We start from the raw sequence: 13,133 nt of genomic DNA, 5'->3' as shown, positions 1-13,133 counted from the left end.
CTTCTTCTCCTCCTCCTCCTCCTCCTCCTCCTTCTCTTTCTTCTTCCTTCTTTGTTCAATTAGTCTGGATTTTAAAAACTCTTGGATCAGCTTTTCATGCTGCAGGAAAGCAAGGTACCAATTTTTCTTAAGTAATTGGCAGCAATGTGCACAAGAGCTCAGCCCTTCTGGCAGAAAGAGACTGCAGGGAGTGGTCGTGGGGAGGAGCCACGAGTGAGGAGGAGGAGAGGGGGCTTCTCAGAACCTGCCATTTGACGCGAGTGCCAGCAGGAGCGCGGTGGCAGCAACCTGTGGGTGTGCCAGAGAAGTCCACGTGCCAGGCTCTGGCATGTGAAGCACCATGGGTTGTCAAGGCCCGGCTTAGCCCCCAGACTTTTGATGTTCTGCCCTGGAAAGTTAGTAAACCCATTCCCACTTATTCCATGAGGATGGAGAGTGGTTGGATGTGTTTCCATGTTATAAAAACTCCTGGTACAGAAATTTGCCATTTCACTTACTTTTATCATTTTTCAAATTAGAAAAACCAGAGGGGAAAGGAACAGCAGTTACTCACACCAGTTAGGTCAGGCAGGTAGGGGCAGACCGGCAGTCCACAGTGCTATGTGGTCAAATTTAGGTTCTATGCTAATGAGAGAAATACATAAGCTAGGACAACCGTTTTGTTTTTCCATATAAAAGAATGCCTGAAAAGGTCTGGGTGACAGAACTTCACGGATACTTTATTATTTTCCTCTTTAAAAATGCTGCTCTCTCCTCTAAATTGTAAGCAATTGCTGGAACTTAGTTCAGCTGAAAAAGTGGGCCAGACAGTTTTAGATTTAAACTTCATAAATTTAGAGAGGGCTCAGAGAAAAAAATCTTCTCTCTAGTTCTTTTTACTGCTTCTACTCTCCAAACTCTTAGCCTAAGTCCCCTGGTCCTATACAATTTATCCAAAGCCTTGGGCAGCCCAAGAGCCCTTTTATCTTTCACTAGGAATTCAGTGCTATTGTAGGAGAGAGACATTCTTTCCTTTTCACTTAAAGAAACATACCAAGCCTGAATAGACTCCAGGCTGGGCTAGGGGATGGAGTGATTTTTATTAGTTTTAGCATAGCAATTGACAAATGCTTGAAGACAATATTAAGGAAGAAAGAAAGAAAGAAAAAGAAAGAGAGAAAGAAAGAAAGTAAGAGGTTTTATTTTATGCCTTAGAGAGCAGATTGGTTACAATTTAATTTCTAAGAGGAAAAATTCATAGAAAAAATAGCTCTGCATTTCACTTTCTTCATCATACATATGAGAAGTATAAAGTAAAAGGACATCTGGAAAGGAATGCTATTCAGTAATCAGAAAGCAAAAATCCAAACCATTGATGTTTTGATGGAGACAAACATAACTAGATTCACAAGGAGGAAAGCTGCAACCTATTGAAGCTTAAAAAGAAAATTCCATATGCATTTTACCTTTTGGGCAGTTCTAAAGCAAAGTTCTATTTCAGAGGCCCTTTGTAATATGAAACCCAAAGTAGATAAGATACAACGTGAAGATAGTCTGTTTTGCAGCAGCAGGAAATCAAATTGGTTCCAGAAACGAAGTTATATGACAAATGGTTTAATAGTATTGTTAGAATTGGAAACCTGATTGAATTCTTTTCCATAATCATTTAAAAAGAGATTTTCTAATAAGTTTGCTATAACAAAGGGGTGTGGGGGTGGGGACTGTTGTTAGCACTGGGAGCCTCTCATTTTATTGGTCTTTTAACTCAAGTGTTATAATCATTTCTTTTCAAAATTTAAGAGCTCAGTGGTGATTTATTATTAAATTTTATTTGCACAAAAATTTTCAGATAAACACAATACTTGGTTTACCATAATGAGTATACGTGATGGAGAATTAAACAGTTTAACAAATGGAGATATATTTTATTATCATTTCCAAGTTATTTTTAGTGTTGATCTCAGCTCCAGTTGGCCTGGCTTTCTTTAAAAATCATCTGGAAAAGTTCATTAAGACTTGGCAGGTTTTCCGATTTTAGAAGGGAGTTCTAAGCAGTTAGCAAAACGTATCACTGTGAAATAACCTAGCATCTCATGCCTGTAGGTGAAATGCAATCATTTTTCTGACTGAAGTTCAGGAACAAGTTAAATATCACTTAGACCACAGCACAGGACTACAGAGATTTAGAAGAAATCATACTTCAATAGGATGTGACTAGACAGGACTATTTTCTAAAAAGTCAAAAAACTTCCCCTTCAGTACTTACAGTCTTTGAAGACCACGGCCGGGTCTCTGTGAGGCAAGGCTTGGGCAATAATGTGTCTCAGAGATTCCAAGGTTCTGTCCATCTCGGGTCTGCCTCTGTACGCCTCCCGCACAGAGTGTCCTCATGCCTGAATTCTTGCAGTCCTGGACTGAATTTGTGCAGCTCATTGATGCACTGGATTACCAAAGAATCCCTTTTAACATCTGCCAATCAGACATTTCCCAGAATCTAAAGACCCCTCAGGGGGCCCTCCTCGCAGGCTCACTTATCTTTGTTGTAGGCTGAGCTAATTAGCTCGAAAGGCTGGCTGACAGGCGGCTTCTCATTGCTTCTTTCTGTTAAACACACCCACCTACAGGCTAACCGGGGAAGCTCGCTAATCATGGGAACAGATTTCCTCTCCAACCAGATTTTGCCTGAATGCTGAGCAGCTTTCTCATTTGGATATTTCTTTCTGTTCTCCATGTTCAACGGTGCTGCCCCGAAGAATACAGAATCAAGAAACTTATTTCTCAAGGAAATCTCCTCAGTAATGTTGAGACAGCGCAAGACTACCAACAATATGCGCTCATTACAATCAACATAATCTAAATTCTTCTTCAGTAAAGGAGAATTACAAGGATGGTGCTTGTAGCCAGATTGTGCTTTGTATATGATTTCAGGGGCCCCTCTTTTGCAAACTGTGGTTTAGTCCCCCACCTCATCTCCACACAAAATATTGTCACTTCCGATGGGCAGTGGCAGCAAAAACCTAGTGGACTGTCTTACAGCTTGCCTGGGAACATTTGCTTCTCTATTTACCCTTCAAAGCAAATCATTCCCAAGGTTGACTTTAATTAATTCTGATATCATTCACTTCATTTCATGATGATTCTTTCAGTTAAAAATTTCAGAAGCAAAATATATTTTTCAAAGAATAAAGGTAGTCACTAGAGATCTTAGGAAACAGAGATTCTTTTTTCCCCTCTATGATCTGTGTCACCACAACAACTTTTTAAATCATCTTTTGACAGGAGGCAGAAGTAGGTCATGTGATTGCATTTCAATAGTAAGGAATTATACCATATATAAAATAACGGATTTTAATGGGTGCAGGCAATGCTATTTATTGAAGAGTTGTGGTGGACTTTTTCACTTTTATTTAAAATATCTTTACATGACAGCCAGGTGTGGTGGCACAAACCTGTAATCTCAGCATTCTAGAAGTCTAAAGAAAGTCCAGCCTGGACAATTTGCTGACTAAATGAGAATCTGTTTCAAAATTTTAAAAAACTAGAAAAGAGTTGGGGGTGTAGCTCAATGCCAAAACCATTAATTTAGTCCCTGGTACCAACAAAAAAATCAGCACTAGGCACAAGAAATTGTTTTCCAATTTTTTTTTCTGATTTTCAGAGTCCATAATTATTGTGTGTGTGTGTTGTGTGTGTTTCTTCCTGGAGATTAAATCCAGGGCTGCTGCACTGAGCTATATCCCCATCCCTTTTGAAAAATTTTTTAATTTTTTTTTTTAAAAAGGATTTTGCTAAGCACCAAGTTGCCCAGACTATGTTCAAACTTGTAAGTCTCCTGCCTCAGTCTCCCAGAGTTCTGGGATTATAGAAGCATAACATCATGCCCTATTTTATGTTGTGTTTTAGGATAAACTGAAACCAGTCCTTTAAGAACTATATGAAAATAAATATCCTCCATAAGATCTATTTCTTCAAGCACTTGGTAGAAGGGGAGGTGTAATGAAAAGAAAGGACTGGGGCTATAATAAATAGTTCTTATAAAAATGATCATCACTGGAAGATGCCGAAGTGAGTATGGGCCACACAAAACACAAACATAGGACCAGCTCAGGGTACCCAGACACTGATTGAGAATGAGTATCTATATATATTCATGCCAATATATGATTTCAATCAGTAAGTGGCCATTTCTATGGGCTTAAATGGAATCCTAGTAGTGCTTATACATATTTTGGTTACATAATGTGGTGGAAGGAACAATGAATTTGGGATTAACAAGATCTAGGGTGTTGTGGTTTGGGGTTTTTTTCAAGGTGAACATTATAATACAGGACACATAGTTTATAAGATTATTTATGATAGTCACCGAAAGAATCATATACAAGAGAGTACAAGAAATCTTTCTGCACATTGAAGAGCAAAGAATTCAACTGAGGCCTGGATCCCACGATAATATCTTGCATGAGTTCAGCTGAAGACCTAGAATCCATAACAATGTCTCCCACGAGTCCAGCTGGAGGCCTACAACCCATAACAATATCTCATGCAGGCCTGTTTCACGGATCTGCACTGGGAAGGTCCAAAGGTCAGTGGTAGAATCTAGAAAGTCTGTGCCAGCGGGACGAAGGAGCTGTGCTCGCAGGAAGAGGGATCTGCACTGGAGCCAGGAAGCGACACTCAAAATAAGAACCAGAGCTTCCCCGAAGAGTACCATAGCCATCCTCAGCAACAGTGAGGTCCTGAGTTCCTCCAAGGATCAGGGCAGCCGAGTTCCAATCAGGAAAGCTAACGTGACAAGGTCTCCAGGAGACTGAGAAGTGCACCATTCCCCCCACCCCCCCCCCCCCCCGAGCCAGGAAGCGATGCTCAGAGCGAGGAATAGAACTCCTGCAAAGTGAACCGAAGCTATTTGCAGTGACAACAAGGTCCTGAGCTCCCTGGAGAATGAAAACAGCCAAGTTCATCAGGAAAGCCAGCATGACGAGCTCATCCAAGAAAACCAACAGCTCCTTACAGCTTCTCTCTGCTTCCAACAGGCTCTCAACAGCTTCTACCAGCCTCAGTTTGCAACAGCCCAATTCCTTTTCCAATTCTACCTCTTATGCTGCTGGCAACGATCCTCAGGTGTGCCTCCTACACCCAGCACCATGCTTACTCAGTTCAACTGGGGGTTATAAATTGACCACGTTGTCAATCCACCACATAGGGTTTGATTTTTATTATCTGTATGACCTTAAAAAGCCCTTCATCTTCTTGGGCTCCCAGTTTTCATTCATGTATGATTCTATGGCTGTACAAAGAAGTACAGATATTATAACAGATTTTCCAGTTTTCTGGAAAGTGATTTATTTATTTTTTAAAAGCTAGGCTGGTTTTTAAACCGAGCGCTTCTATTGTTAAAGCTACTCTCATATCCATTGATCAAGCTGAGAGACAAATCAATATGATGAATTCAAAGATGCTCACTGTTGGTACCAACTACAGAAAAAAGTAAGAATTTGTTTTTTTGGTAAATACTAAATTACATTCCTTTATAAGCTTAATAAAAACACTTTTAGAAACATCATAGATTTGCTTTGGTAGCATAGTTTTTTTCCTATTAAAGAGCGCAAAGTATACTCATTTTAAACATTTGAGAAGAAATCATGCTAAATGGTAATCAAGGAAGACAACATTAGGTTTTTAAAGTTATTAGTACTGTTTTAATGTAAATGTAGATAATACAAAAATTAGTACAGTTTAAATATCAGTAATCAAGACTGAGTCCTAAATAATTGAGTCCCAAAATAATTCTAGTCTTGTGTCTTCTAAAAAGAAAAATGATAGTTCATGAATTTTGTGTGCCTGTTTATGAATAAAGTTTTTTTAAATAGCAAAAAACAAATTTATAAGAAAACTAATCTTCAACCTCCCCAAGATTTTTCTAGAGAAAGCAAAAATATGAGCATTACCACAGAGAGCCTCCAAAACAGCTTGCCAGATAAGTTTATACGAACATTGTGACCTTTAATGACTTACACTCAATGAAAATAGCAATTCTAACAAAGTCAGTTATACAATATTCCAGTTAGGTAGCATACTTTCTCCATTAAACTCAATCTTTCAATAAAAATTTTCTTAAAACTTTGCATATGCCTTTTTGCTTTGAATGTTCATCAGGACTTCTTACCTTTAAGTACTGTTGTAAGACAGTCAGAAAAAAATTATGTGGATTTTTTACTATTCTCTTTCTCTGATGTAAACAACAATGGAAGGAAATGGAAGAGCCTGAGAAAACCATATTTTACTATAGATATTTGTATTTACTAGATAAACATCAACCCTCTGAAGACTTACACCAAAGACAGAAAATATTAAAACAAGGGTAGATGACTATGGTAAAACCAAATTGATGTTCGTACAAATCCTCTTAGAATACAAATCCAAACGATGGGAAAGGGCACCCCAGCTCACATCACATTGGTCAAACCTTATCACTCAGTGATGAAGAAGGAGGGCTCCGGGCAGCAGCATGCTTACCAAGCTCCCAGGGAGAGCGGAACTCTTTGAGAAGATGCAAAGCTCAGGCGGTACACATTGCGCTATTTCATGCCTAGGGCAACAGTAAAAATATATGGAGGCAATCTTGGTGGTAAGAAAATTTCATTCCTGTCACTCAATAATGGATTTGTTTTTCTACAGCTTGTTACAGTTATAGATATGATAAGGAGGTGGGCACCCCATTACATAATAGATATATCAAAAAATCATCTTTAACACAGGAAGGACTCCCCTGGTCATGCTATAATGTGCTCCACTTTGGAGGAAGAAACCAGGGTCAGCAAGGCAGGAGAATGAAGCTGTCACCTGGAGCTGAGGTTGGTGAGGCCTCCAAACACCACAAGATTTAAGGTCAGGGCCTGTAGCCCCCGAAGAATAGGATTGGAGCAACTGAGCCTAAGCTGATCTACACTACCCATCCCTAAAGAGGGAGGGAACTGAGGGAGGGGGAGGGCCCTGATAGAAATTTCAAAAGATTATTTTCCCTGAAATATTTTCTTCCCTTATTTGTTAATGCCTTCTTAAGCATTTAGGATTTAGGACGAAATGAAAAACATTAAAGTGATACAGATAAAAATGTTAGTATAGAGAGTGAATAATTTCTAGAAATAATGGGGAGTGACTGACAGGAAGTCTGTCCAGATTTTATGAGAGATGGGTGGAGGGAATTGGAAAGGATAAACGTGGCACTGGCAAAAGCAGGTTGATGCTCTGTTCTAGAAGCTTCTAAGGGTGGGGGGGAAGGGAAGCATTAGGGGAAGGGGCTGGAAAAAGCTGACTCTGCAGAAGTAATGAATAATGACTACTTCCTGTCAGCTTTATTTAGCCTCACGTAGAAAGAGACCAGTAGGAGGAATGAACAGCTGGTTAACATCACCTTTGTTTACTGCCAACCGGAAGAAACAAGTTAAAGGGATGAACAACTGCTTGGTGTTCATTTGCTTGCTGTCTACTGGAAGGAACCAGTGAGATATTTGAGTCAGGTATTTAAGCAAAGGTCAGCTGGAAAGGCAACTATAGATGATTTCTGTAGGGAGTTTAAAAACAAAAGTAACAGAATTTTATCATAGACTTTTCTCATTTATATTTCACTACCTTTGGAAAATCATCAATAAGCCAGCCAAGGTGGTGCATGCCTGTAATCTCAGCACTGAGGAGCTGTGGCAGGAGTACCACCACAAGTTTGAGGCCACCCTGGGCTACATAGTGAGTTCAAAACTAGCCTGAACTACATAGTGAGACCCTGTCTCAAAAAAAAATCACTAAGAAGTAATCTGTAAAGGAAGTAATCTGTTGAAATACATGAAAAATAACTAGAGAAATGATTAGCTCATCTATAAATTAAGGAAATATACCTTTCTTGATTTTTACCAAAAACTTTGAAAAAGGCACTAGTAAACTGCCCCTTGTCTTTGCCAGGGCAGCATCAAAGCTCAGCACTAGAAAACACAATGAAAATATATCTCTCATTTACCTAAGCCTTCTGATTGCCGTATACTGCTTTACGTGACATATATTTGTGGCCCTTGCATAAACCCATGCTATCTTGATAGTCTTATGTAACAAATTATCCAACCCTGACTTGGCATTTCTCTTTAAGAGAAGCACTACTGATTCTTTAAGAAAATCTGTAGAGGCCATAGATATCTTTGGGGAGGTTTCACTAGTTCACACAGACCATGGGAAATGAGCTATGGGAACTGCTTCCAGATTCTTCTGGAGATGGGCTGGGCTAAACATGGAACTGACAAAGAAGGGCCAAAGCTTTGTTCGAGAGTGTGTCTGAGGGTGTGGGAGAGAGTGATAAATTCAGAATTACTTACAGCTGGGAGAATTTGGATGCTCTAAATTATAAGGTTGGAGATAATGATGTCAAGGCCTTTAGTCATTAGATATGTGTTCATGAAAACTGAACTGATATTTTAAACTGTAGTTGGCTGACCTCCAGCATAATATATATTTTGAAAGGAATACTTTTTAAATCTTTGGTTTGAATTTGGGGTGGATTTTGCCAGTGGCTTTTACAACAATATTTTCTTTCATAAAAGTTACTCTAATTATTTGTTCATCTCCTTCTATTATTTCAGACATGCCCCTCTGGAACAGGAATTTATATCACTGACCGTTCAGAAGAAAACTTTATATAAGATGTAGCTATGCAGTGATCAGATTGATCCTAAAAGAACCATCTGCCCTCCAGCGGGGTCTCTGGGCTACTCCTCTCGTGAAGACAGTGAGGTCTGCTCTAAGGGTGTGCGAGGGGTGAGACCCATTGCTTACTGGTTCAAGAGCTGCCCTTTTTATTCCTTAAAGTCACATTCTGGAGGTATGAGTCATATAGCTTGCCTGAGTCTTTGCAGAAATAACGAGCCCATTAAAATGAATATATAGACTAAGAAAAAAAGTATTAGGTTAAAACAAACAAAGGGAGAATGTTTATTGGTTATAAACAAATGACTTAAGCCTGAGATTAGTTGACGATGTTAGGTTCCAGCCCCCAATAATTTCACAACTCCATATATTTCCGATGAAGCTTCCTGTAAAGCGTGCCCCATCAGTGCACTCTTAATTCAATTCCAGCTACATTTATGGACATGCTTACATTAAGATAAAAGCCTTGTGCCCATCCATTTCACACTGTAAACTGTAATTTCCACTTCGCTTCCTATGCAGTCTTAACAAGAGCACTGTACTTAGTGTGCGTTCTGCTGACAAAGAAGAAACATTATTTCTTTCTAAAATTTGTTTAAAGAAGGAGGAATAGGAAACTGCACGGCAAGGGGGCCTATTTTTGCATAAGCTCGAAACTGGAGAAAGACCAAGTTCTAGAGTAATAAGTTCTGATTCTCACAAATTACCTCTGCAGCCTGGAGCTCAAGGAGAAAGTACCCTGCCCACACTGCCCCCTCCTTAAAAAGTACCCGTAAGTGGTCCCATGGAGGACTTTAGTCTATTGGGATTGGATTTCTTGGGTGTGTGAGCTGTAGCTTTACTACAGAAGGAAGCTTTCTCTCCCGAGAAGTGAGGAAAATTTGTGGAAGGTGGAACTCGGATGCTGGTTGTGAGGACTGTCTCTTCTCATACCCCGCAGAACGAGGAGGACAAGTCCAATTTTGTGGAACTTAGTGGCTTTGCAGGTGAGACCTCCAGGGCTCTAAACTACCTAAATATGTTGGCTTTCTACCCTCAGCGTTTCATTAGTCCAGTTCTATTGTTCCCTTCTGCTGTGTCCCAACGTACTTACTGTAACTTTGGGCAAGTAATTTTATATCTAAAGTTGTCTTCACCTGTGTTTAATAAGAAGCAAACTCAGAATCTCAGTAACTAGTATAACAAAATACATTCGATTACAGATTGTCTCTACCTTAAAACTTAAGCTTCTAACTAGGCAAGCTTTTAGGTTCTAGTCCAGGTTCCGTCCAATTCAGTATCATTTTTGCTGTTTTTGTGTTGTTTTGATTTTGTCTTCATTGTTGTTTAGTCAGTTTAAAATTTTTTTTTAATTTTTAAAATAAAAAAATTTAAAAAAGAAACTGATACATTTTCTAAGCTTAGTGCTCCCTTTGACTCCTTAAAATCAACTTAAAATTTAAAAAATAATCATCTTAAGTTTGGTCCTTTGCTACATACGACTCTTTCTGCAACTCTTGCACAGCAAGCATACTGCACTCATTTGTTTCCTAGATTTTCTGCATGTCTCCTCCTTTGGAGGGTCCTTCTTTTTCAGTTTACCTATTCTATCAAATCTCCTTTCCACAAAACCACTCCTCTAATAACACTGGCCTTTCACTAAGACCATCTCTGGAATTTCCTTAGCAGCAAAGCTGCTAGCAAGGGTTTCAGTAGAATTTACTTTATATTGTCACATAGTTGCGGAACAGCTATCACTGTACAAACTGAGCATGTCTCACTAAGTCAAAAGAGTTAAACTGTGGACAAAAAAGAGGAAGTTAGGGGAGTGTTTGTTGGAAGCAAGAAGAAAAATAGTTCCTGGTGTGTGTGCAGGAGGGGTCCTGGAAGCCACACTCTGGAGTGTTTTGTTGTGGTCTTACATGGATGAGCAGAAGAGGGGCCTTGTTTAGTTACCTAGTGATCCCCTATCACAGATGGCTCTTTGTGTTTAGAATAAGCAGTTGGGGTTTAGGCTTCATAATGTAGAATTTAAAGAAATCAGCAACCGAGTTCAAAGGAAACTGGTTATTCTGCATTTCTAAGTTTCTTAAAGTCCAGCCCAGAAGTAGGGAGGGGTTAACCAAGTTAACTAAGCATATTCTATCTAAGAAGTTTTCTTTCCTGGGAGTTAGGGTTCTTAGCTTTTTATCCATTTTCCTGTGTTGGCATTTACATTTCTAAGTTTGACTGTATGGCTTGAATTAGTTCTTAACTCCGTGTCTATGCTATTTTCTTTGTAACCACCTGACTGTATCTTAGGCCCTGTCTCTTATGGGCTGCCTACTTATAAGCTAACTAATTAGACTGTCTTTTACAGTTGTTCTGTGGATTTATTTCTGTCTTAACAAATACCATGGAGATTTTCAGCTAGCAAAAAACCTGCACCTTAAAAACCTGTGTTTTGTGTGGAGGGGTACCATATGAATGACCCTGTGTACCCTCCCCCCTTACAACTTCCCACACTACCAAACAGTTGGAAAACTGATGTGTAAAGAACATGTATTTTTCTTCTTGTCTAGGCCAATTTTTTGTCAATAGCAGAATTATAGCAAGCAGTTTTGTTTTATTTTGTTCTTGATTTTTAATTCATTTATTTCAAGAGGTTGATTAAAAAATGTAATCCCCCCTCTTTTAAGGGAAGCGTATGTTGTGCTATGTGTCTCAATTACTTCAAAGGAATTGACCCTGTAATTATTTGACTCTAAATATGTAAGTATTAATTTCAATGCCATCCTTATTTACATTGAAGTAAAAGAAAATCTTCACCTTATAACAACATACATGTCTTTGAAAATGATAGTTTTCTTTAAGAGTTGTATGTCTTGGAGTTATGGCCATGCTACTGGCTATAATACAGCTGTGTAACGAATGCATGGTTGTCACGAACTTCTGTCATCTCCAGCTCCTTCTGCAGTGGTGTAAGATAACTCCAGTACTTTATAAAGCAAACCAAGGGCAAACTGAGATATAGTCTGATGCTCTCCAGATGTTCTGTGGCTGAAGTACATGCATGGTGACCCTCTGCACACTCAGAATATTGAGTATGTGACAGTGAAATAACCCTATCACTCAGGAAGAGCTAGACCAAAGACTAATGAACTCTTCCCCTCTTCTTTGTGAGTGACAGGTGAACCTGGAGGGCAGCATCAATAAGGCTCTTTAATTGGGCAGATATTTATTTTGCCAGAAAATTTACTAAGTATTTGGCCAAAACAGTTCTCTTAGGGTGTTTTAATTCTCTGATTGTACCCTTGGAACATTTTTATGATTTTGGGGAATGCTCAGACAGCTGTGTGTTGAGGAACAGTTCAATACCCACCAATACAAAGTGATGGCTACCAGTACAGAATATAAGCGAGAATTTTGTAGTAAAATCCTTAATGCAGAGACTAAGTGGACTGCACAAAGGCGACCAGCATAGCACCTGTTTAGTTTGTGTTTGAGGTTGGTGGGCACTGAACCCAGGCCCTCACATGTGCTGTCACCGAGCGACGCTTGGACTGGGAGTCTTGATAGATACGCAACAAAAACTGTGGTTCAAGTAACAGTGACCCTAAAGATAAGAAAGATGGTTTCTCTGTGTTGTGTCTGTATCTAGATGAGCCCCAGTGCCTCCTGCACTCACAGGTGGGCTTTGGAAAGGTGGCTGGTTATTAGGGTGGCTCTGGTCTGGAGAGGTGGGTCACTCTGGCCATGACCTGGGAGGGTGCCTCTCCCTTTCCGGCTCCTCCCTTAAACACTCCTTCCGGTTCCATAAATTGAACAGCTTTCTGCCTTCGTGGTATGCCCTTCCACCATGCTGCCTCTGCCCCGGAGACAGCTGGCTATAGATGGAGACCTCTCTAAACTGTGAGGCACAATCAACCTCTTCTCAAGGTGTAGGTGTTGGGTATCGTCTCAGAGACCAGGAAAGGGGCTGTGCAACCTTTCTTTTGGCAACCTGAAGAAGCCATGTCACTTTACTAAAGTGTACAGCAGACACTAAGGTGTTTCATGTGCTCCTCACGACACCCCTGACAGGCACTGTGCAGCTTCTCCCGTGCACAAGCTGGAAATGCTAAGTTAGAAAAGCTACAGAAGATACATGATTTTTTTTTTTTTTTTTTTTTTTTTTTTGTTTTTTGGTTTTTCTCCGGTACCAGGAACCAAACTCACGACCTTGCGCTTGCCAGGCAGGCGCTTTTGCTGCTGAGCTAAATCCCCAGCCCCGATACATGAGATTTAAGTGGTCGAACCGGGATTCAAATTGAGAATTCTGGATGTCTGTCTGCCTGTCTATCTATCTGTCTACCTATTTACCTACCTATTATCTATCTATCTTGTATCTATTATCTATTTATCTATCAATCTATCTACCTATTATCTATCATCTATCTACCTATTATCTACCTACCTACCTACATATTATCTATCACTATTTACCTATCTACCTATTATCTATCTAC

At 39.6% G+C, this 13,133-nt stretch overlaps 1 protein-coding gene across 2 annotated transcripts in view; it reads right to left on the bottom strand.

Moving 5' to 3' along the window:
- The window catches only part of Lix1 (limb and CNS expressed 1), a 65,474-nt gene that overhangs the window by 47,960 nt on the left and 4,381 nt on the right, over positions 1-13,133 (bottom strand). The window contains exon 1 of one of the 2 annotated variants that reach the window (XM_005382220.2): positions 2,246-2,555. The exons of the other annotated variant lie outside the window; for it this stretch is intronic. Within the exon in view, the coding sequence (XP_005382277.1) occupies positions 2,246-2,327 (82 nt within the window). The 5' untranslated portion in view covers positions 2,328-2,555. Of the gene's footprint in view, positions 1-2,245; positions 2,556-13,133 lie in introns of those variants that run through there. 2 annotated transcript variants of the gene reach the window in all.

The sequence above is a fragment of the Chinchilla lanigera genome, unplaced genomic scaffold (genome assembly GCF_000276665.1).
Source record: "Chinchilla lanigera isolate Chin_1 unplaced genomic scaffold, ChiLan1.0 scaffold00017, whole genome shotgun sequence".
Taxonomy (NCBI): Eukaryota; Metazoa; Chordata; class Mammalia; order Rodentia; family Chinchillidae; genus Chinchilla; species Chinchilla lanigera.
The sequence above is the reverse complement of the archived record's forward strand: the minus strand, read 5'-3'. Positions and strand labels throughout refer to the sequence as shown.